Source organism: Tubulanus polymorphus, chromosome 3 (assembly GCF_964204645.1).
Source record: "Tubulanus polymorphus chromosome 3, tnTubPoly1.2, whole genome shotgun sequence".
NCBI classification, from domain to species: domain Eukaryota; kingdom Metazoa; phylum Nemertea; class Palaeonemertea; order Tubulaniformes; family Tubulanidae; genus Tubulanus; species Tubulanus polymorphus.
The window spans coordinates 19,353,982-19,380,449 of record NC_134027.1 but is presented as its reverse complement, the minus strand read 5'-3'; the positions used below and the strand labels follow the sequence as shown (position 1 = coordinate 19,380,449).

At 36.4% G+C, this 26,468-nt stretch overlaps 1 protein-coding gene across 1 annotated transcript in view; it reads right to left on the bottom strand.

Annotated features, from left to right (window-relative positions):
* Nucleotides 1-1,530: 1,530 nt before the first annotated feature.
* The window catches only part of LOC141902145 (voltage-dependent calcium channel subunit alpha-2/delta-3-like), a 167,175-nt gene continuing 142,237 nt past the window's right edge, over nucleotides 1,531-26,468 (bottom strand). Inside the window, exons 29-39 of the mRNA XM_074789785.1 lie at nucleotides 24,626-24,744; nucleotides 22,636-22,808; nucleotides 22,131-22,193; nucleotides 21,973-22,043; nucleotides 20,477-20,555; nucleotides 20,195-20,247; nucleotides 17,267-17,322; nucleotides 10,070-10,286; nucleotides 8,542-8,654; nucleotides 6,854-6,939; nucleotides 1,531-6,695 (exon numbers count right to left, since the gene is read on the bottom strand). Coding sequence (XP_074645886.1) covers nucleotides 6,600-6,695; nucleotides 6,854-6,939; nucleotides 8,542-8,654; nucleotides 10,070-10,286; nucleotides 17,267-17,322; nucleotides 20,195-20,247; nucleotides 20,477-20,555; nucleotides 21,973-22,043; nucleotides 22,131-22,193; nucleotides 22,636-22,808; nucleotides 24,626-24,744 — 1,126 coding nt within the window. The 3' untranslated portion in view covers nucleotides 1,531-6,599. The remainder of the gene's footprint in view (nucleotides 6,696-6,853; nucleotides 6,940-8,541; nucleotides 8,655-10,069; nucleotides 10,287-17,266; nucleotides 17,323-20,194; nucleotides 20,248-20,476; nucleotides 20,556-21,972; nucleotides 22,044-22,130; nucleotides 22,194-22,635; nucleotides 22,809-24,625; nucleotides 24,745-26,468) is intronic.

Sequence of the window (26,468 nt, the reverse complement as noted above, 5' to 3'; positions counted from 1 at the left end):
TATCAGTTTGAGTAAACTGTTAAAAAGCTGTAGTTGTTGTAGAATACATAAATCCTTGAAACCAGGCATTTTAGTTAGATTGAAAAGCCCTCTTAAACCCTTACTCAACAGTGAGTCTTGTAGCAGATTGAATTTGCCATTACAATGGATGTTGAAACCCAGATAGTTGCAACTTTTAACACAATCTATAACATCATCGTTAAAAATGTAGCTATTTGTGCAGTCTAATTTACCTGCTTTGTTAAATTCAACAATACACGATTTAGGAACATACAGACTACTATAATGGTGATGCTGTAGCGCTGCTTGGCTCGTGCACGTTTGGTATATGGGCGGCCATCCCCGCCAAAAAGACAAACTTCCTGTGTTCGTGAAAATGACATCAATGCGCCCATAATGATATGATAACAGGCTGAAAAATCGTCGTGGCAGAAGATGAGCGCTGTGTTTTCTGTTTGATAGAATTTGTAATAAATTGTAATTTCTTGTGACCTGAAAATACTAAGCAGCAAACTATAGGTATAGTTCGAGGTCTGAATATTGTAGTGGTAAATTCCAGGTTTTAAAACGATATAATACTGCCCCGGTGTTCTAGCTTCCGCGGCCATACATTGGAAGAGGTTTCGTTCCCAAGACTCAATATTCAGCCACCCTCTGATATGTGACATCATATAAATTTTATTTGAATATTTTTTCATACTGTGAAAAAATATTCTTTTGAAAATATAAAATAGTTTCCCTGCCGCGCCTGCCTGTACCCTACGAAATTTTGGACGTAGACCATAAACAAATGTTTATCTTTGGTCTTATTTGACTACAAAATAATACTGTAAGAAAGATAAAATACATTATAAACTTCTAGAACTTTGAAGTCACGAATTAATAATTTTCAAGCAATGCCCTTACTCCAAACAACCTCTAGCTTTCAAGGTAACCCACACTTTGCCCATGGGCAATTTATTAAAAATCTTGTCACAGTATCAGCCCAGAAAAAAAGTGTTCTTTTTAATTTGTGCCTTTTTAACTGGATATGGTGCGCCGTTTTATCTGTCTTCAATCTTCTTAAGAGAAAGATTTTTTTCATCAAAATCTACCACTTCCGATTTTTAAAGGCCATTTTGGAAATTTATATTGCCTTCCAGATGACATGGAAGGTATGCTGGATCAGCCAATGAGTTCTGCAGTTGTGAGTAAGGTGAGCGTTTAAATTAGTTTCTTATCAGCGAGTCAAATCTCAACTCATATACTGTGGAACTGGGTCCATAATCAATGTATTTTGTTTACCAACCGATATTTTGTATGCATCAATGAAAGTGAGTACATCAATCCTTTGAGTACCAATCATTGGACGATTACTCCAAGATTAATCGCAGATCATCGGGTAATCGAACGCAGCAAATCAATGTGTTGGCCAAGAATTAAACAAATATTACCTTTTATGCCGTAAAAGTGAACCAACGAATTTCCTTGTGTTTGGTTAAAATATAAATATTTTATTACGTTTTTATAAATAGAAACAAATTTGGATTTTGAAAACAAACATTCGCATTCACGCCAAAACAGAGCAACATTCTTCAAAGATTATATATTAAATATTAATGTATAACTTGATCTAGAAGATGAATTGACGACCATATAGAGATTTTAAAACTACAAGGAATATAGTGATAGCAGTTACTATAGATAAGGTAAAAGGTCAGGCACATAAAGAATGAGTGACATGCCTTGGAGGCAATTATTTGAGTACTATTCTGCTTTTTTGAAATAATGTACCATAGCTGGAAACTGATATCCACAGCACCATAACCAGACAGTTTCTAGACCTCCCCCTCCCAGAAAACAGATGTATGGAAAAGTAGGCAGTTTAAACCTTTCCAAGAGAATTTTATACTCGGATGTTGGTGGAAAATGCAAGCCTTATGATTTGTTGACAGAATGTTGAAGGGTGCCAAAATTTCCAGACCCTGTCTCGAGATAGGAAAATGTGATTTTGTACCCCTCGTAACGATATAAATCCTTGTATATAATCCCCCATCACAGAAATCATGAATGGTTCTCCTGATCCTATCCCACCACTCACTAGAAGAAACATGGTTCATGATTTTCCCTGCACATGATGCTCGAGATGCCATACAGTACTACCGGTAATTGGATCTCTTGGTATCTTGGGCATGAGCCACATGTTGAATATACATGGAGATTAGGCTACCATTTAGAATTGCTTTTATAAGCATCACATAAATGGTTGGTAAAGTTACAATCCATGCACAGTATAAAGTCTAAAAACTCTGCTTAATTCCCCGCCAGATTATGACATACCGGTAATTTAGTTGGCCAACATAACATCATGTGAAATTTTATCATAAATCCAGATTTCTAGTAAACTGGATGGATTCCACTGCTTCCAAATGACCCGGATTAAGCAAGTTCTCCGAATATAATTATTTCATTCTACACGGGCCCACTTTCAAATACAACTCTAATCTCATTCTTTCAAGTACCATTGAAGAAATTGTTGAGGTCTAACTTTGAAACAAAATATTTTATTCAGCTATTGTTTCAGATTGAACAAGTTAAAAAAAAACTTTCGTATAATTTGTCTCTGAATACCAATACAGTCAGCAATTGCCGCGATCACACTAGCGTCTTTTGCCCTGGCCTTGTAGGCCCGAGCCAACAGTTCACATGGGTGCTAAATGGGCCTGTACCTTTATGGCCCGACCAAAAACCTTGGACGAGGCCTGAGCTAAATTTTAGCATGAGTCAAATTACCGCTGTTGATTGCTACTGGTTCTGGAAGCAACTTACTAAATGCCCCGACAAAGCAAAGTATCGAGTGAGTGCTTTATGTGTGAACTCTTGATAAGTAATAGGCCAAGTTTTACTCGAGCCTGATCCTCATCGAATGGTCTCCATGTGATCACGGCTAATCTTTTAGCTTGTGACTACCCCCTACAATTCACCATTGTAGTGTAAAGTGGCCCATTTCTGGATATTGTGGTGATAAGTTACTAAAACATGTATCTGGTATTTACAATCTATTTCAACAAAATAGCATCAAAAATGGTGAGGCCCCAACTCTTGACCATCAAAAATTAGAATGAATGTAGAACTTGCTTAATTCGGATCTTTCAACCCAAATTTTCTCCTAATTTGGATAAAATATTTGGTCCACTTAACCTGTTAAGTTCATTATTCGGATTTTACTTTTAATTGGAACAAATCTGGGCAGTCCCTAATAATCCAATTAAGTGAGTTCTATTGTAATACATCAATTGTCTTGAAAGGGTGGGTCCAGGCCATAAATTAGTACATGTATTAGTAACTAGTTAAGTAAGTATTAAAACTGGAACTTATAATTTTCTTCTTGATTCTATAAAACAATTTCATACACAAACATGGAAACCTTCTATGTGACTGATATAAATTTCGATACTATCATTTAATTCGTTTACCTAAACATGTTATCATTGGCTGATTATAACCTTCTTTTTACAATGAAACAAATTCAAAACCATCAGCAGTGACATGCAATACTGCTAACAATATTCTATTCACATTGACATATAGGCAGTGATTTATTTTTATCTTGTAATGATAGGAATGTAAACGATGGGCTAGCAAATTGGCAGAACCAATGTTCATTTTCGCTGCGATGCAGAATCTATACATTTTAACAATCCAGCGGCATTTAAATTCAAGCTACAGTCTTTCAGAAACATTACAGCAACAGTATGGGCTGATAGTTCAATGTTCCTTTCAGGGAGTAGCGTCAAAGAAATCAATTTTCATGAGTAAATGAAAGATGAACACCCTTATGCACACAAAAACATGCAGTTTCAATTCACATAGTTTATAAAGTATATTTGAGAGTCACACTAACATTTACACACAATGTTGAGCAAATTCATTATAAGATAACATCAGAATTTGTGTTGTAATAAAATTTAGAAATTGAGGCAAAAATAGATTCGTTATAGGTTATGTTTCTTAAAATCCCTTTTGTCCTCAATCTTACAGGTCTAATTTGTGTACAATTCATAAGCCAAATAATAACATAGAATAATACACTAATAATACATGCCAGCATCAACACTCTTGTTTGATATCTACTGTGCTAGAGAGGACAAAGGTGGATTACTACAGTTATCAAATACTTTGGATGGTTGACTGCTGGTTAATTGCTGTATACCCATTGCTTCTTGCTTAAAATATCCCTAAACGCAACAAAGCCATTTCCATCAAAAATAAAATCATTCAGAAATAAGCAACTATATAAATTTGTACATCAATGACCTTCGCTACGATAAGTTTGAATATTAACGCTATTTATCATATGTGGTACAAATTCATTTGAATCTTGGCCGTGAAAGAATTCAAGTTGATTCAGAGAAGCTACAAACAAGCCAAATAATATTTATAATTTTACATCATAAGTTCAAGGTGGGATTAATATACATGTTACTATATACAATAAAATGAACTTTACAATATTAGAACTTTGTACTTTCACAAGCAACTCCGTCTTCTCACTCATTGCTAACTTTGACTAGCCAGGGGAAGAACCTATAATTTGAAAAAAAGACCATGCTGATTAATATTAGATTTTTCACAACCTTTTGAAAACGCTAGCTCTGATGTCCAGCAATGCCTACATGTATTTACACCGAAAGCTAAATATCCAGTTGGCAGCACAGCCATGAAATCATTTTGATCATACAAATACAAATGTACTTATTATGGGGAACCTACGACCTCCCGTGGCTATCGAGGAATCCACTTGTGGCAGGCAAGGACGCAACAGGTTTGCTAATAGTTACTGTCTTCCGTGTTCGATTTCTTCTATATTTCGATGAAAACTGAATGAACTTTTTCGTAAATAAGTCAATAATTAATCAAAACTACAACGAATTCATTGTATAATTGGTATGTCCTGTGATAATATATGCATTCGGGAGACTAAAAATTGAGTTCAAAGTTCATAGAAAATGAACTGCTTTAGATAACGTAAGACTGAGTGCACATCACGGCATCTGGTGGGATAGCTGGTGTCGTGGTTCCCCGTGGTGTAAGCCTTGGCTGCCAGCTCATTTTGAACGCTATAATAGCATTGTAGAAGATTTTCCTAAATCACAATACATAAAAAGTTTTCTTTACAGAGTTCACATTCTTCTGAGATTCTATTCATTTTGATTAATTTCTTAAACTTAACATATAATCACTGACTTGGCCGCGCAGCAGCAAGTCACTTAAGTTCATATTTTGATTCTTTTCATAACAAGCTTCGGAAGCTATGATAACACAGGAAGAGAACTCCCTACAAAAAGCACTCCGAGATAATGACATGACTACAACTTTTACATTCCCTCAACCGGAAAAAATTCCAACTCAGGAAAATGTTTCTCTCACTGTGTACCAAGATGATCATGCATGAGTGTGAAACGAACATGAAATCAGGACGTGAAACAATGAATATACAGCAGTGATTTATATAGAAAATATTGAGGTATTTACATACAAATGTGTGTTAAACTCTTGCTCGATTTCAGAAGCGATGATCTCGATTCGTCAGATGATCACCTTTCAACCAACTTAATAATGGTACAGCAAAGTACAGTACAGATATAGTAGTTTCACTAGGGCCAGCAAAAAATGATGCAGATGATATATTCACTGCAAATCACCGGTGTAGTCAGTCAACCCTGACATATCTCCATCCCTGCTATAGTGCCAGGTTTTTCTTGAACTAGTCAAGATGAACCCCCGATTCCACCAAAATTTCTAAATCACTGATGTAGGCGATATTGACAGCAGATATATCATACAATCTGAGGCGGGCCAAACATTTGATTTATCCAACCTACCATTAACATCCAACTTAAACAAATCATTCTATGAAAACAAAATATACATTTTTCGAAAATAATGATCTATCATGTTGACTACAGTACATAGTAACATACAAAAATTTTTTTCTTCAATCACAATATACAACAGGTTACATTTTCAGAGGCACTGATCTTAAGCTTTTGTCGAGTAGCACAATATATCTTCAGAAGCCAGTTCACAGTAAGGGGGCCAGTTTCATAGACATGGGTGAAACTTTGACCTCAGGGAAAACTGCAAATGTTCATGGTTTCACATTGTTGCTTAGGTGGTCATCCTTGTCCAAGCATTTGTCCCTAGGGATACCTTTGACACACACTCTGACACACATCTGAGTACAAGACTGAATCCAGTCACGAACAACTAGAACTGGTAACTAACTACCATTTCTATTGATGCAAAGTTTCTTTTTCAATAAAAATAGATAATACATTGAACCGATCACAGTCCAGCACTTCACACCAGATTTTATCTCGATCAAGTTGAGCAGGAAGCATTTTTATCCTCATTGGAATCATAACATAGCATCGACAACGCATTTTCAAAACATCTCTATCCGTAAAACTGTAAATTGTATTAGCTCATGTCGCATCTAACGCAGCTCATGTCTAAATTTTGAGGTCAAGTTATGATAATTTATACCCTGCATAGTTGATCAAAATAACATGATAGATAATACTATAGAATTAGACATTGTTCGTAGAAATTAGATATCAGTGAATGGACACCAAGGCAACGGCGATTGATAAATAAAAAACGGCTGCAGCAGCTGACAAATGGCTGCTCATACTGCATGGCGCTTGGGCCTCCTACAAAATAGAAAACAAGAATTAGTCAAAAATGAATTGTGTGGCATAAGGTTAGTTCGAGTGCACATCTAGCTCGAAAGTTTCTGTAAAATGAACAAATCTTAAGGAAATAACAGAATAATAGAATTCAAGAAAACTTTTGTCTTAAAAACACTTACATTATCATGAGATGCGTGGCATATTGCACTGGTTTTTTTGGTTAATAAATTCTCTTGTAATGTGTCACAAGCAGTAGCATTTACTAGTAATGATCAATTAAGGAGTTAACAAAATTCCACCTGTTTGCTAGCTGAAATGGTTTTCGCTGTCTGCCTAATAATGACTAGAATGCTAAGAATGACTATAATTCTCACAGAACTTTAGTAGCTACTAGGAAATATAGTTTTCATTACGACATATATGAAGCCACTTAACAATGGGTGGTGCCCATGGGTTGATCAATAGGGAATCAAATTCACAAAACTGGCATTTGTAGACTATTCCAAGTGGTTGGACATGGATTAAGTTAGGGCTTAGCCACCTGCCATTAGTGCATCAAAAGCATGCACAGAGTTGGGCTTTGGACAGAGTTCGTGTTATTTTGAATTCATAGATGAGATCCGTTCAATTAAGGCAATGGCCGATCCAGGGGATCGGTGCTCACCCCCTAAAAGTCACAGATGAAAAATCTGGATAAACCTTTCCACTAGAAATGTTTAAAAAATATATATTCGGCTTGTTAACCTTGGAAACTAGAGTTTATCGAAGAGCCCCAGGGTGTTTATGCATTAGCATATGCATTGCACACATGTAAATACTTGATACCCACCAATTATGTAACCTTTCGACCACGACAGTTTTAGTAGTATTCGTTTACACGGATTTTTTACAACATCTTAGAATGTCAGATACAGTTTGTATTTGGCGCACCAACTCGACAATGACCACCACATATTCTAAAAAGACTCCGTCTACTGATGAACGTCCTCCATCAACCGAGTCTTCACAAGATGATCACCACGAAAAATTCGAATATGTGAGTTATCATCCGATGAAGCGTGCGACATTGGATTATTCTGTGAACCTCATCAATTAGGAGACAATGAAAACTGTTAGTTATTTCATGAAAATTTCAAACACATTAAATCTTACAAATTTCAAATAACGATGTCAGAAGCAGTCTATTCGCCATAAAGCAATGGGGCCTACTGCGTATATACATCGAGCTTTGTTGGGAGAATATATCAATTTTTTCTTCCAGCTTCAATAGTGGTATTAAGTGTCATGAAATGCTAGGATATTGGCGACTTGCAGGCAGATGAAAAAGTTGACATACGGCTCACAAAATGCTTCAAAAATTCAAGATTTTCTTGGGAACGGCCCCCAAACCCCCCTTTGACGGCCGTACTTGGCGAAAATTTGTCTATGAAAAATCATCATTCCACTTGTGCTCACCCCCAGACGATGACCCTGGATCCGCCTGTAAGGGACCATAAATGTATCTGTTTTTATCAAGTTTCCCAATAAACGGGTTTCCATGATCCATACCATATAGACCATTGTATATTTGAAATTGGTAACCTTCCCAGCTACCTCATGCCCAGGGCTCCTGGTCTAATTACCCTAGGCAAATTTGTCTTTTAAACTCATGTGATAGATTTTGAAAATTGAGATGCTTTAAGAGTGTTTCCCTGCATTCTGGAATTGAATTATGTCATATAAAAAAAAATTCTATTTTGAGAGGGGACCTTAAGAGGGAGTTCGAAAAAGCTGGGTTTTTATGATAGTGAGATGAAATGTGAATTTCTAACCATAATGATCAAATTAAACACATAAATTAGATTTGTATCACTTAATAAAAGGATATTTTTCATTTCTTCTGGTTCTAAACTAAATTGGACTATAGCACATTCTGTACATACTGCATCCACCACAACTAAAAGAAGATTCGTGTTTGGCACTCTGTGCGAAATCCATGACCTATTACAAAAATGTAAATAAACAAACAAAAAACACAATTGTTAGACAAATACATCAGAACCAAACAAATAGCATAGTAGGTGCTAAATTTGATTCAATCCTTAAGGGATTTCAATTTGGTTTCAATCCCATGATTATTTCAAATGATTTTTAAATGATACAAGCTTACTCAATGATAAAAGCTGAATGTAATCATGATATAATGCCATTAGATAATGCCAATTTAGAAGTGATAAATAGTATAAAAGAGATAATACAATTAATCAGAAGTGGCTCCCCAAGGTAAGCTATTTTTTCACGGTGAAACCGCGCAGTTGAGCAGATCCGTTGACGTCACGAATCACAACTGTTCATCAAGAAATCAGAATGCATAAGGAATCCTGTTATGCTTTGTTTGTTATTCATAATAAAACTGATTTCAAGCATTTTATCTACTTCCATTAGATAAAGAGTAATTCTTGAATTCTGAATTTGATCCTTTTAATGTGTAAATGACTATTAAAATCTAAACAATCCCAAGCAGTTTTTGCATGTGAATATTTTGTCTTTGAACATGTACGAGTACGATATGGCCAGGCCCATACATGTGCATGTAACATGGATACAACAATTAGATACTTATCATCATCGGGCACATCTTTATATGTAAAGTTATTATCAATTGTGCGGTCACCATCGCTATTTATTTCAGAGTAAGAAGGCTCATGAGCAGCTGAGCAACTGTGAAAAAATTTAAGGAGAAATTCCATCAGCTCAAAGCATCATACAGGTATAGCATTCATTAAGACAGATCTCAAAACAGTTGTCTATGAACTTTGTCTAAATGTTTGACACTTTCAATGTTTCATGTGTGATTCACAGGGGAAATCTTGGTATTGTGATGATATTGAATTATAAAGCAAATTGGTTTCCATAACATGAATACGGGCAAATTACCCGTTGCGGGCATTTTTTATGGAACGCCATGCATGGTAGTACAGTACTACCAAGACTTTTTACTAGATGCAACGTCTTTATGGTTCTCTGATCATAAGAACTGGTAGTGGCATTACAACTCAACTCTAAAAGCCATTTTCATAATAGGCTTTTTTAAAAGATAGTTTTGAAAATGTAGTCACAATATTTCAAAACAATATAATTTCATTTTTCATTTCGCAAGACCAAGTTCTCACACAACTGTTAAAACCTATCATTATAATCTAAAGCCACCCAGATATTCAAGCAGCAATGAAAGCAAAAATCTCAACACAAGATTCTGGATAGTTATCAATATATATGTAGAGGCAATCATTTTCAAATTATAATTTAGCGGTGCATAGAATTATACTAAGAGGTGTTGTTAAATGATATTTTCAACGAAATGAAATCTTTTTAGAGATTTATCAGGATCTGAGTATCAACCATTCTTTACGTACTTATCACACCGTTCTCGGCAATCCATGATGTAACCTTCTTGTGTTTGCTTTTTGAATTTTTTACTATTATTTATTTTCACTAAATCTATGGTCGTAGTGCATGGTTTGCTGCCAATCAATTTTGGCGGATTTGGTTGCTCTTGGTAATTCGACCAGAATCTTGACTGTTCTTCCTCATAATCTAACCCAGTATCATTCGGTTCATAAAAGTCACCACCTTTAAATTTGAGAAAAACCACAAATAAAACATCCCATATTCCACAAACTACTGTACAAAGTTCATAATTTTCAGATGCCAAAAACACATCAATTTCATTGATGTATTGGTCAATCAATTTGATTTGAATGATCAATTGATTCGTGAATCAACATTTTCCATCAGTGATTTCATTTTTTTTTATTCCGAATGTTTTTATGGGGTCACCTTAAGCCACCAATATTAACATTCAAGTCAAGGTTTAACCAAAACTTAAGTCAATTCACACTATCTTATATCGAGTGCCAGAAATATTAAGACAATAATCTTCATAATAATCAAAACCTTGAAACCAATCAATGATCACATTATATCTTTTCCATTATGAACCAGTACAGATCACCAATTAATGAAAGAAAAGTAACCATTAACCAACACCAGCAATTCAGGTTTCACAAAGGTCACTTAAGATATTCTATCTTGGGATATCTCACATTTCAACAAAGGTTAACCATAAACTATAGCAAGTGCTCTTTATGAAACCGTGGAGCCTGAAGTGAAATTTAATGATTAATTCATTACTTAGAATAGTGCAAGATTTTCAACAAATACGTAAACGCCGAATACAACAAAAAACAACAACTAGCATGGAAGTGTGAAGAAACCTCCAGATTTAACCTTTTATTCGAAATTATTTGAAAAAAACTGACAACAATAACCAGATGATTTGAAAACTGATGATTTCAGCCATGACTTCATCCAGTAGCCAGTTTTTCACAATATTAAATCTTTTGGCTAAATCTAGTGGGAGTTTATAAGCCGGCTCTTAAGTCATGACTGTGCAACCACATAGGCACTAGGGTAACCATAGTTATAGATGCGGCAAAATTATATTGATTAGGTATGTTATTGACATTCATCTAATCAGTTACGATTGCCCAAAATCATCAAAGGGAAGGTGTATACAGCTCCATATTTTGACCCAATTCGACAAATACAAAAACCTGCCACCTATACCACCACCTGTCAGTAACATCCAGTACTGAAAGCATTACCTAGCTGTTTTATTACCGGCCCGGTCATTCGGAGGACTGGTGTCGTCAAACAGCGGCGTTAAATATGGCCCATTTTCATATGGAGTTGTTGCATTTTGTTCTAAGTATAGTGTTTCGTTCCAAGCGTACATATATCGTGTCATATTCTTGATACAAGAAACAGGGCCACGAATAACGTGCTCATGATGGTGACATCCAGCAGCCATTACTACAAATATGTGTCAGGAAAAATACATGCTACAACAGACATTACAGACAACATTCCACGGGACATTCACTAAATATATGAACACCTAAAAATTCCACATTTTCTGAAATTCCTGACATAGCTGAATCTGATGGTTTTGCAAAGCTGAGTTCTTGGAAACCCTTTTCATATGCTGTGTGATATTTCCACTCCAGAAATTAGATATTTTGAAACCAACAGTTTCACCCTCATTGATGTGTCTATGAGAATATCCTGGTTCGTTGGCTTTTGGTCATAGAATTAATTCTTCACTCATTGGATAACTCATAGCCAGGCCTTGTAGCAACCAGGAAAATAGGAACAGGAAAAGTCACCTGAAATGCTTGACAATCAGACAATATTTCAACATTCATTGTCCCCTGGTGAACGTATATGAAAACCAATGACCTTGAAACTTGCAAAAATCATAAAACATGTCATAAGCTACAACGTATGCAATTGATCGAGAATGTGGTGACTTAAAGGGCAAATGCCATCAAAATTGTACATTCCGCGATTTCTAAATCAGAAGAAACTTAAGTACACATATAACGACCTGAGATGTGACTTATTGATAAAAGGAGCACGAATTAGCCGTAATAGTTAGCGGAATAGTCATGTATTTATCCTTCAATCCGTACGTATAGTTCATATTTATGATGTTAACTATGACAATCAACACAAGCACATGTGCGGGCCAGTACGCGAAGCCTATGTATAATCGATAAAATAAACACCATTTGTTCACGTTATTCACTGACTTACAGCGCTACTCACTTATATACGATTATCATGTCATATACAACGGTAGCAACACTATACAATGGTAAGAGTTTATTAATTCAAATCACTCCCAAAACGATAAAATATCGCATGAAATGTCTAGTGAAATGACTGGAAGCCGTGAGCGTTTGTCAGAGATGACGTCATAAACACGCATCCGCCAAGATAAACAATAACAGTGAGCCCGCACTGAAATTGCCAATTTAATAGTCATATTTCTCAGTAATGGGTGAACTAAAATTCAAACCAATTCCATATTTGATATTTGTGAATACATCACATTTGAAAATGAATTTTACACAATATTCCATTTTGATGGCATATGCTCTTTGATATGCATATTCTGAATATAATAGGAAACTATTTATTGCCCCTGGTGAACAAATTATTGAACATCAAGATTATAAAGTTAAAACTGGTCGATATTTTCCTCTCAAGCACAGGGACTTGACGCAAAAGGAATTTGACCCCAGTATCCTAAGTACTATATATAAAAAGACAAGGGAGCCAACTCTCTGTCAGAACGGTCGATAGGTAGGCCTATGTCACTTCAACAGTTCGTAACTTCGTTATCAATAATCCAATCTGCTTCGAGTAAGATTAATCTTAAAGATAACGAATTTCTGCGTTAGACCGAGTGAACGAAAAAATCGGCAAAATCCGACTGTACCGCACCAGCCTGCAACTAAATATGACCATGATTTTTCAAAATGAACGGTGCTTTCGACCAAAAAATTCTGAACCGATTTTTATTAACGAGGACTTTTTGGAAAGATTTGACCCTGCACTAACTTCTGAATATCATTATTTCCGTTTTAATTGATAATCCTGTTCATAGGGAATATAAAACCGGGGCGAGATTGAAAAACGGCTCCTCTCATTACCGCGGTCGCCGCATGGTGGCGCCAGCTGATGAGTACCGTACTCAATGCTATAACACGATGCTTTCTCATCACATTTTTGCGCATTTTAGGAATAACCACAGTGTGCAACAAATATACTTAGATTAATTACATAAATGTAAGATATTTTGTCTAATTTGCGATGTGTTTCCGCATCAAAAGTTTTTGATTTGAATTCTCGATTTTCGTATTGAGCACGGTTCTATGATTAATGGCAGCCGTGTCACGATTTTGAAACCCATTTTCAATCTCAGTCACATTTTTCGTTCGCTACAGGCAGGATTATCATATGAATCAGAAATAACGATATGCAGAGGTAAGATCAGAGTCTAAGTCAGATATGAAATGAATTTTTTATTTAACATAAAGGTCACAAGGCAGCCATCTAGTTTCCAATTTAGCCAATCTCTAGGCCCAATCTAGGCCCAAGAGGGATACATATACAAACCAAACCTCAAGACAAATTTATTAAAGCGACTTCAAAAATTCTAATGAAAAAATGTGTGAAAGTGTTGTCAAATTAAAATGTCCCCAAGTTGGCCATCATGATTCCAATAAACTGAATTTTCTGACTTATCATGTTACTAGGAAATACTCTAGATACATGAACCAAATATCAAGGCCACACATCAAAGCGTGTTGAAATTCCTAAAAAATTCTATTCAATCTACAGACCAATGGAGAAATGACGAAAAGTGAACACAATAGCTGCTAGAGCTTCCCCTAAGTAGGCTAAAATGAGCATGGTAAACTGAGAAAATCCCGAGAAATGATTCAATGAATTGAATCTCGGGTAGCACTGCTCAAGAGAAAATGAAAAACATTATAAACTCAAAAATCTATCTATCAAATGAGGACGACACGTGCATTATTTTAGTTCAGTTTTCTATTATGCTTTTTTTTTTAATACATAGGTATATACATATCTATGTAGATCAGCGCTTCTATCAGTATATCATGAACTCTTTTCTCATTTTACCAGTATCTACAGGTATCAAAATCATATTCGTGCAGTGAAAATTTGTGACGAGTAGTTATTTTTTTCGCACAGTACACACAAATTTACCCAATCAGTCGTTTTATAGACAAGAACTAACTGAAATTTCTGTCTAGTTGCCATCAGTTGAAAACGATGAAAACTTGTATAGTAACTAGTCCCGTTAGTTATGTATCATAAGACCGCTTTTTCAAAATATCAAACTAGATACCAGCTATTTTCATGGTTTTTCATTTTCACAATGAATGAACAATTTCTGAGTTAAAACTGGTCAATGAAACATTTTCTACGGGCCAGATGGATTTAAGACCAGAACACACTTTCTCATTTTTTGCCGGATTGCTGAACTGACGATAGGATTAACGTGATGGGCGAAATATCAAACACTGTTGATATCATCCAACAAAACCAGCCAGACTTACTCAGTTTTGCCCAGTGATCAAACTAAAATTGAGAAAGTGTGATTTATGTGTATGTCACAACACTCAGGACGATACAGTTTACAAATCAACAGTTCAATTCATTTTACCGGTTTTACAGTTTTGACGTCCGATCTTCATACCGGTAAACTCAACGCTTGGTGGAGGGCAGGCTTAAAATGTGCAAAATTTCATAAATCATAATAATAATAATAATAATAATAATAATAATAATAATAATAATAATAATAATAATAATAGTAGTAACAATAATGAGACATGATAGTACGGAGCCCCCGAGGTGACACGGTGAGAAATAAGTTGGTTTTTTTTTTCATGGGAAACGTTGAACGAAATGTTTTCCATAGCCACGAAATAAAAAATATTCACTTCATACCATGTCTACCTTCAGGGCTCCGTATGATAGAGTACTATACGCATATCATTTCAAATATTGAAAATTTGCAGGCATCATAATATCTCACTGTCAAGAGTTTCAATTCCTAGGAAAAAATTATCAATCTTAAATTACAAGTATTTTGATGATCTAAAGTCTAGATGGAAGTAGACTATCAATGAACGATTCTTGATTGAATATTACGAATCTGGTGCCATGAGCAACCACAAATGTTGGACAAAATTAGTTTGGTCTGGAAAATAAACTTATCAATTTAACCTGGACGAGGTCTTGGACCATGAGGTTAGTTCACTGTGACTACAGCAACCATAAGTAAGTTGTGATCTTACGAGTAAACTACAACTTTCCATTGAAATCTTGTATCGTTAGATGGAGTAAAGTGAGTGAATAATATTGAATATTCCTTCCATGGATACATACAGGGAAAACCCCACTTCCCATACCAGGCATACAAACTACAAGCATTATAAGGCTGTCATGGTATATTGATCAAAATAGTCATCATTAGCCAGAAGTGTACCAGTACTATGAATAAATCATCTAACACTTCAGCAACAATTTGGAATATTTTAGGATAAGTTAATACGCCAATAGATTATTGAAAGCATTGTTAAAACAAATTCATTTTAGTGGGCTAAAATGTACTTTATTGCCTAGGTCAATGACGCTCAACAATTATCCTTGCTTAGATCTTATTTGTAGGGTGACTTTCTATAAGATATCAATAAACATAGAACAGGAAGTCAGTCTGAGTCCTGTTTGGATGGTTCTTAACCCTATACACTTAAGTGGAAGGGCTTAGTACTGTGGCAAAGCTTCGACGCCTGAGAGGTATAATGGTCTTCAATACAGTAATCTCAACAAAATAATGATTTTCTAATATTATCGAACTTGAAAGTACTCATGTGCTTTCTCCATGGACCCTAGAAACATTCTTACACTAGGTATGTACATTGAAACATACATGACAGTGAGATAATAAATTGAAATACAACTTGACCATATTTTCTAATGCTGTTCATGCTTCAAATGCTTAGCTCCCTGGGAGATTTGAGATAAGTAAACTTTTTACCTGAATTACATCTCCACCCACCTTCACTAACACCCTCGGCATTGTTTGACACGGGTGGACGACATGCTTTAAATAGTGGTCAGTATCAGTTTACATTATCTATCATTGTTAACTATACATCTAATCATAATCCTCCAACTGCCACCCATGTCCACTGATCATGATGTTTTGGCAAAAGTACTAAATATTTAAAAAACCTGCCTTGGGCCAATTCTCACAGAAAATATTGTAGCTATTGGTTATTTGGTGCATGAAATTAATCTGTTCAGCTCAAACATTTTCATGAGACTGGGCCATTAGATAGACAAAACAGCAGTCGAAGGATTAATTGAAAAGAAACCAACAGTCTTAACAATCATACATGTCATGTACTACAATTGATTTGGTTGCATCAATATCAATATGATTGGAAATACCATGTTATTTCAATGAACTCATACACACAAACCTTAAAACCCGTCACAATCCCAGACCTTGTGAAGAGCTACAATTTTGTAATCGCTGTCCAAAAATATACGACACATAGCAATATACAATATAAATTGAGAATTTGCATCATTTAAGTATTCAATGTCTACTGGTGAAGACAATAGACCTGTTAATCTCAATTGTGCTAGAGATGTTTTCCTTCGATGCACGCCTTAAATATAGATAGCCTTTTTTCATTAAAACATCGATGAACAGTGTCTGTTCAAACAACAACTTGTTGCTTAACCAGAGGACTGATCGAAAAACCTGTCCTTCCCTAAGTATACCTATCTCAAAAATCAGAACATGGGAAACCAGTAAGTTGTAACATGTCTCAAGGCAGGCTTTGATCAATATGTTACTGGTTGCATATAGGTGGTTAGTAACGTGATTGCCTGTGTGACAGGTGCGCAATAGGTCTGCCAATCGAGGCAGTGCCCTGCTGTTGAAGCACCATGGACTGCAACAACCAAGTGATCGTTGTGTTCCAAAATGTTATCACTGAAACTCACTGTTGTGGAACAAAAATTTTCAGATATTTTCAATACACTGTGGTAGGGACAGCTGTGGGAAAAATTTATTCACCTTAACTGAATCTAATCATATGCAATGCTATTTCTAATCAAGTTGGATTCAAGTGATATTATTTTTTGTTGCTTACCTGTAGTTTGTGTTCCGCTATTCCACCACGAATACAAATTAAACTCTAACAGTAATCTAAATAAGAAAAAGAACAAACACAAAAAATGTTTTTATGGGTTTATTTTTGTTTTTATGCCATTTTTTTACATCAGTTATATATATTTCCTTAGGATCTACAAAACAGTTAATTTTCTTTACAAGAAAGGGACACCGCGCCACTTGATGAAATGCCTGACAATCTGACATTTTCAATATTCAATCTCCTGATGAACAGATACAACTATCAATGAACTTGAAACTCACCACAATCATAAAACGTGTCCTCATTGATTGCGGTTACAAAATATGCACAGTATGTATGGGGCATTTTACCAATAGGAATTCATCTGATGTATATCCACCAAAAATTTAAATGAAAAATGGCAAACCATTGGTAAGTTACAGGCGTCGAAAATTTACATTTTTGGGCAAAAAATGAAGATTTGATCAATGTGTTTTCATAATTTCCTTTTAAAATGTCAGCGAACAATAATAGCGACCAGTTTGCCAGCTTGATTCTGTATCAAAGGTATAGCGCATTCGGCCATTAAATGTAAAAGATGTTTTCTAGTGGGACCAGTCAGCAGATTTGAAAATGCCAGTGAATGCAAAGTGTGGGTTTGAGGGATGCCAGTGATTTGGGATCAAAACCGGAAATAGAAAAGTAGAAAATTCTTTAATTTCAAGCGATTCCAGAGCATCTGGGTCTTGTCTCGTGGGACAAAGAGACAAAAATAAACCCACCATATTTCAACCAAAGTTAGCTCACCCCATCTGCAAAAACATCTAACCTCCGAAAATCATTTTGAATGAAATTTTCATATCATGAAAATGGACCTGCTTTTCAGTATATTTACCAAATTATGAATCCAGAGACACCATGCCCACTTGAGTAGTAAAAAATTCTCAATCTGAAAATTCTCAATATTCAATACCCCTGGTGAAGATATACCAAAACCAATGACCCTGAAATTCGCTTCTTTCAAGCGTTTTCAGAACATCTGGGTCTGTCTCATGGGACAAAGAGACAAAAATAAACCCACCACATTTCAACAAGGTCAGCTCGCCCCATCTGCAAAAACATCTAACCTTCAAAAATCATTTTGAATGAAATTTTCATATCATGAAAATGGACCTGCTTTTCAGTATATTTACCAAACTATGAATCCAGATACACCATGCCCACTTGAGTAGTTTAAAATTCTCAATCTGAAAATTCTCAATATTCAATGCCCCTGGTGAAGATATATCAAAACCAATGACCCTGAAACTCGCTACAAGTCAGTGGTAGTCAGCGGTAGATTAGAAACTCGTATTACTGATACCGGAAAGTGATAAATCACTAATAACTTAGGTCTTAACTGTGATATGACCAAAATCATTTTCTTTCAGCGGGAGTTTAAGAACATAATTCCTCTAGTCAGTCTTAATATCTGTGATAGTATTGTTTTAAAGAGCTATCAAAATAGAATATGGTGTAAAAGTTATTTTCAAATGTTATATATTCACAAATATCAAATATGCAACTGGTTTGAATTTTAGTTCAGCCATTTCTGAGAAATACGACTTTTAAATCGGCAATTTCAGCACGTGCTCACTGTTATTGTTTAGGTTAGCAGGTGCGCGTTTCTGATGTCATCTCTGACAGCGCTCACAGTTTCCAGTGATTTCACGAGACATTTTATAGGGTATTTAATAATCATTTCAGAAGTGTCTGAATTTTGTACTCTTACCATTGTATACTGTTGCTACTGTTGTATATGACATGATAAGCATATGTTAGTGAATGGGGCTGTAGGTCTGTGAATACGGTGAGCAAATGATGTTTATTGAATCGATTATACATCTAGCTAGCGCGCACAAGTGCTTGTGTTGTCATAGATAACATCATAAATAGCGCCACGGCGGGTATAGTTTGTTAACTATACGCACGACGTGAAGGGTAAATAAATGACTAATTTACAGCTCATTATAGATACTTTTTTTTTCCATCAGACAGATCTCAGGTCGTTATATATATATACTTAAGTTTCTTCTGGTTAAGAAATTGCGGAAAGTACAATTTGGTTAGCATTTGCACTTTAACCCTTTCAGTGCGTCTACACCGCAGTGCGGTGTACGAATCAGTGATGGATTTTGCAAGTACACTGCAGTGCGGTGTATTGATTTAATTAGTAATTACTAATTATCTCTCTTGAAAGATGGCAGCACCTGTCAAACATAGTGAAATATTAGTAACTAACGGTATACCGCGCCAGGGTGTAGACGCACTATAGTGCTATTCCCGTTATTCAACACACTAGGGTGGGATTTTTCAGAATTTTCAAATTATCTTCAGCACTATAGGGTATTAATTAGCCAGCACTGATGAAAGGGTTAACAAGCCTTTCAGTCGGAGATTTGGAGGTGTATCTTGACAATATTCTATCACATGGAATCACATGCTTCAAGTATTTGCCAGTCAGTTTCTTTTTCAATATATCGCCTAGGTAAAATTTGTAAATTCCTAGACCAGACAAGGACTGAACGTCTGATCCAAGCATTAGTTATGTCAGGTCTTAACTACTGTAACGGTTAACTAATTGTGGCAATTTTTTCTATTGTTTTAAAGAGGACATTTAGGAATGGGCTAACTAGTCTCTTACTTGTATCAAATGTTCAGAAATCTTACTTGAGAGTGGCCCGAGTAGTTTCATCTTTGGCGTTTAAATACACACTACTTTAAAGCCATCAGCAGCTTATCTCAAGTAAGATTTGTTAGTTTTGATCCTTGAATTTTGGGTTTAAACATCTAGTGTTCATGTAGATTTGGTCTTTACTGACTTGGGAGAAGTCAACTGTACATAATAATCTTGTGCATTGAAGACTAAATTACCGCGTAAATGATGAACACCATCAGAATACTTACATTCCCACTTCTTGCACCAGCCAGAACACTGATGAAAATAACTTTTTCAGTGGCTGAAAGTGAGCAGATAATCATCATACACCTTTTATGAATCAGTTGAAGCTCACAATATCCGTGATAAAACGCTGATAGTAAAATCCCATAATAAATGTTTGAAAATTCGAAATATTTCTAATTTTTTATAAACTTATTAAACATTTCTTCATTTTTGTGGGATTTTACTATCATATATCTTATGTGTTCTATGCAAATAGTTGACATTGAGGAAAGATCAAGACTTACATTCATAATGCGATTTGCAGAACCAGTTGATTCACTCTTATACATATAACACATTGCTTGGTAATCTTTCGCTCCAACACTGAATAAATAAGAACACAATGCTGGTGGATATAATATAAAACATCATTTATTCTTAAATGCAGAATTAGATCGACACGAATACTCTTAAATGGTGATCTTCTTACTGTCAAATGCAAATATCATGAACTACTATCTTGCAATTGACTGTGGTTACAAAATGTGCATGGCTGCTAATATTAATGTAAATATAGTAGACTCTGCCTAAACCGGTACAGTTGGGACTTTCGTTTTTCTACCGAATTAGGCAGTTACCGGTTTAAATAAAACGCAAAGATCAATGGATAAAAGTAGGGAATCACTGATCCTAACAGCGGTTAAATGGCATTACTTATTCATATGATCAGACTGTAGTGGATCACCAATGGTTTGCTTCTTTATATAATATACCAGACACTAGTCCTCACGTTTCTCTCAAATTCAGCGCACTTTCCTCAGTTTCGGTTCATTCATGATGCACTTGCGTAATGCAAAATATGGCCAATTGAGGTCGTGAGTGTACATTAATAGAATATAAGGCCTTATGTGAATATGTAGTATTGTATAATACGGTACTGTAGGTGAAGAGCTGTTACAGTTTACTGGTTAAGGCGCAAAATAAACGAATATTCTACCTGATAAGACCAATCACCAAATGGGAGCAATACCAGACAAGGCGATATTTATGTATGGGTATCGGCAAAAACCAGATGGCGCTACAATACATCCAGTTCTACGTAGTGAAAATTAGTTCATTTTCAATTAACTATGAACTGGATTTTTAGGCTCCCAAATGGAAATGTTGTCAAATAAGTCATCAAATAGATATAAGATTTACGTTCTCAATAAGTGTATGGTATAGTTTTATTAGAAATTGATTTACAGTACTAATGAGAGAAAAGTTGACTCAAATTTAATTGAAATGTAGAAGAAATTGAAGCGTGGTAACCAAGTAACCACTAGCGAACCTGGCAGATCCTCGCCTGCCATACGTGGAATCCTTGATTGCCACAGTAGCGGTGCAGGTACCCCATTGAAAAACAGTAGCTAACAGTAATCTTAATTTTCATTTTACAGAATAGAATGGATTACCGCTTAGACCATTACCAGTTTAGGCGGAGTCTACTATATCATGTTATTCCACTTTTCCAAACGCTAAGAATTCACACCAAAAATGAGACATCAAGATTATTGGTCAAAGTGTTTCAAATTTCTCTTGAAACTTCGAAATCCTAAGCATTCATTAAGTGCACCAGAGAAAAAGGATGGGGGATCTTCGCCATGTATTGCATAGTACACTTGCGGAGGGCCATTTAGGAAATCATAGGAAAGAGTAGAGTACTTAAATGAAAAATCATAATGATCAATTGAACCAAAATTTTTGAGTTTACTTTTCCACAGAAACTAGGTCTTGGCTCAAGAATTTGTTCTATTCTTACGTTTTGTAAACACCTTTTTCCATCATGCTCACCATCACATCACCTTGAGCTTGACCAAAAAAACTGCCAATCTATAAAAGGGATCTTCCATGAACAAGAAATGAACAGAACTTATACTTCAATTGATGATATTCTATTAATTGAATATAGAAACTTACACTCAGCAAATCAGTGGAAAATACAATATATCCATTTTCATCCAACAAATAACAGTTAATGAACTAAAATTTAGAAAATATCAAATTTTCTTTAGGAGAATTATACAAATAAACATTTAGAAAACATCAAAATCAATCAGCATATACAACAACAGATTTACAGATGATCAGTGTATTAATATATCACTAGAGACTGACGATAGGTCTTGGTGAAGATTCGAAATGTGAGATAAAAAATACCATAGATGTTTATCATCGTAATCATTTATACAAATAATGATGCCAATGTTAGTGTTAGAGTAGTATGCAGTGAAACATTTTCAACTGTTTATATCTTTTTGACTCGTTTCCACTGGTTCACAAATTTGTGTGTGGGTTTCATATATCGCAACCATCGTGTTATCAAGGAGCAAGTTTTTCTATCGAGTCTATAGAATGGTCTGGTAGAAAAATTTGTAAAAATTCACTTAAAGAGAGGCTTAATATTGATACAATTTCAACTTACGTTATTATTGATACAGTTTAGATTTACATCCGAAGAATAAGTAGTGCTTTGTCCAAATATCAAAGTCGAATTGGGTAACAGTGATTGTTGCATGCCAAAAACGCCAAATGGAGCTTTATCTGCCACCATTACAGGTATTGTTCCCATAATAACCAATGATTCTGTAGAACCTGCTATAATAGAAATTGTTAAGGTTGGAAAAGAAGAGATTCTTTGACTGTCTTCACTGATGTTCACAGTGCGGTAATCTTAATTGGTCACAACCTGCAGGCTTTGCACCACAAACAAATTTGCAAAATGTGCTAAAGAGGGAGCAAATCGATTTCCCCTGAAGCACAACAGTTTGCAAAATGACCCCATTTGGCGTCGTAAATGTCACTTGTCGATGCCTGGCTTGGTTCCCTCATTAAAAGCGGCAGGGGCAGATCCAGGCTCGAAGAAAGGGTGTTATCTTTGAATGCAAAGGGCACTTATTGGTCGTGGTTTGCATCCTAGCAAGCACCGAAGACGCGATGTGCTTTGAGGGGGGATGGGGCAATGTTACGAGGCCCTGCTGAAAACTTTGAAAATTTAGTTCATTTGTATGCAATTTTTGCATATTATCGTTTTAAACAGAACTGCAGACTTTTGTCACAGATCAACGTCGTATGGAATTTTTCACCTGTGATTTTCAAAAGGACATTTCATCAGAAAAGGGGGGTGATGGTTTGAATCCCCAAACTCTGGATCCGCCCCTGAGTGGCAGCCAGCTCTGAAAAGTCTACAACTGACAAGCATTATTGGACAATGGCCAGATGAGCAGATTTAGCCACTGACTGTTTTGGTGCAGACATAAATTTCTGACAGAAGCAATGGGAAGTTCGCAAGAACCCAGGGGCCGGTTCCATAGACAGGACTTAGACCAGTCTAAGACAAACTTAGTTCTATAGCCAATCTAACAACTTAAGACCAGTCTTAAGGTTTAAGACCACTTTTGGTCTTAAGTCTTGACTATGGAACCGGCCCCTGGGGTTCACGCACAGAAGGTTGAAAATTTGGAGAATCCATTTCTGAGCTGGCCAACATGGAAATCGGAATGATATTGTAATTGACTGATCTCTCTAGTCGATCTAACTGGCGTCAGAGGGAATGCATATGCCTGCATACGTGACTATTCCGGAGGGAAGGCATTGACCCTCCACACTTCTGAGTCCATAGATAGGGATACAAAAGTCTCTTATCTGATCGGCGATGCTCTGGAATAGAACCCATGTCATTGCCAATCCTAATGGGAAAATGCATCGGCTATCACATTATTTATTTTCCAGATGGGCCATTACCGGGGAAATGTCCTTCGTCCTTGGGTTTGGTCATTTAAAACCTTTGAATGTCCACATACAAATTGAAAGATGACAGATCTAAAAGACCATTGGCCCCCTGTGGCCTATGGGACCTTGAATATTCATGAAAACCAGGGCAGCCACGTGAGGTTTTGCAGGGGTTCTCTTGTGATCAGATGACACCCGACTTGGTCCGGAACGACAAACACAAAGGATGGTCGTCCCAGGCCCTGAAAAGATGCCCATATCCCTAGCCATCCTGATGTTGGTCCTAGCATTACATGAATCATACAAAAATAAAGATAAAATTCAATATGATATAATATACTTGTCAAATTCAATATTATGACTTTACAAGAAAACACCTTGGTACAACGCCAAGGAGTAACAGGATCGCTTACTATACACTAACAATGCTAATCGTACAACCTTGGATTAATCATTTGAGATCGCATGGATTGCTGTAAATATTTTTGGTAAAATTGAGTTGATGGAGCTGGGGGTTCATCCAATTGATTGAGGACTGCATGAGTAGGGAGAATGACAAGATCTAGCTTTATAGTAAAGATTTGAAGGCAAGTCTTGAAGCCAATTAGATTGAACCTAGGATTAACCTAATCTTGTTTATTCTTATATATAGTTTTCACTTGTAAAATTCCCATAATACCCACCAGGTGTCGGTTGTATCAGAGAATACGTTGCAGTGGGATTTCTTGGTTTTTCATTGTTGAGTATGGTTTTCTTATAATAAAGTTCATCAATAGTGTTCGAATGCGTTTTCATCCAAGTTCTGCAAAAAATATCCATAAATTCTCCATATAATACAAAGTAGTTTCATAGATCGAAACAATGTACTAAACTTAAGTTTGGCCTATCAGGAAACAACTGACCAACATACTCTATTTGTAGAAAGTTTTTTACAACCACTTTAGAGAAGTTTAATAGAAAGAGAAATCTTAACCATAGATTCCAAATAAATCACGGATATAGCCCCATACCCTGAACCCTAGGGTTAAGCAGGGCTATCTCCCACCTCTATGGTTAAAGTAGACATGGTTAGTCTGGCACAATTCATCAGAAGAGCATAGAAACAAAAATGGGTCCAAACCAAGCTTTGAATATGCATGACCCTAATCTCATTAACTAAGACTCCCAGTCCCCAGTAATCTGAGCCAATATTTGACTGTATCAAGTTGAGTAATTGAAAATGTTGACGCTACTGCTACCGCTCACGGCGTCCAAATCTAGTGGGAGAGCGAGCTCTATCCCCGGAGCGACGATCAGAATCAGACGATGAACGTACCGGATGTTTTGAACCGGACGACGTCTGGACCGGACCGGTGGCCGAACCGGACCGAACCGGACCGATGCCCGACCCGGACCGGACCGGTACCGACCGAACCGGTGCGGGCCGTTCGCGACTACCGCGGCGCGCGCTCGGTTCCATGTAGTCTGAACATGTAGTCTGAACCGGCCGAACCGGCCGAACCGGTGAACGACCAGAGACCGGTGAATGACCGGAGACCGGTGCCGGTGAACCAGCGTTCCTCCCCGGTGAACGGAGTTGGGAAGCCGATCGTACCTGAACGACCGGCGACCGCTCCGCTTTACGATAAGAAACAGGATTAGAAACGTCGGTTGGCACATCGGCCGAAACCGACGAATCCCTGCTAACTCGACGATGATCTCTAAGTTTAAGAGCCTTATCGGCCCGAAGCCAAAGGTCCTCGGACCACACGACGCAAATATTGCAAGGATTGCTCCTTGCACATATTTGACCGGATTTGCGCCTGCACGACGCACATGAATCGTGGTTGTCCCAGGCGCCAAACAAATGCCCGCATCCCTCCCCGCCACGATGCTGACCCTTAGGAGGGGGTGGCATAATTATCCTGTTACAAATCAAAACAATTCAATTCAATTCAATCAAATTATATTTGTAAATAAAATTCTTACGGAAAAAAAGAAATCAGGGATAACCCCCAAACCGAACGGACTCACCGTTACGAGAGTGAAAACTCCCTAATATCCTAATTCCCAGATTTTTACGGCGAAAAAATCCAACGCGTTCTACTGCGAGAACGCCAAGAAAAAAGATGGCGGATTTCGCCGGTGGCTAAATGCAATACCGCAGGGCCGGGTCGTATAAAAAAACCATTGGCGATAAATCCAAATTTAGAAAATATTGGCAAAAACCATAGGAAAGGGTACAGTACTCGATGGAAATATGAACTAATCCACCCGACGATGATCTCTAGGGTGAGATCGAAATGTTGTGTATTTTATATTTCAGATTGTTTGAATAAATAAATTCTCGATTTTAAAATTCTTTTAATTTGTACATAGCGGGTTTCTATCTTATGATCTAATTCATTTCTAGAGTCAAGTTTAACCAGGACTGTGTACCTGGTTCAAAGAAGGCAGGTTTCAATAACTTGAGTCTAACTATAGAGTCTATGACTTCAATTCCGATTAGATTTGGATCAATCATTTTATCAATTGCAGGTCATATTG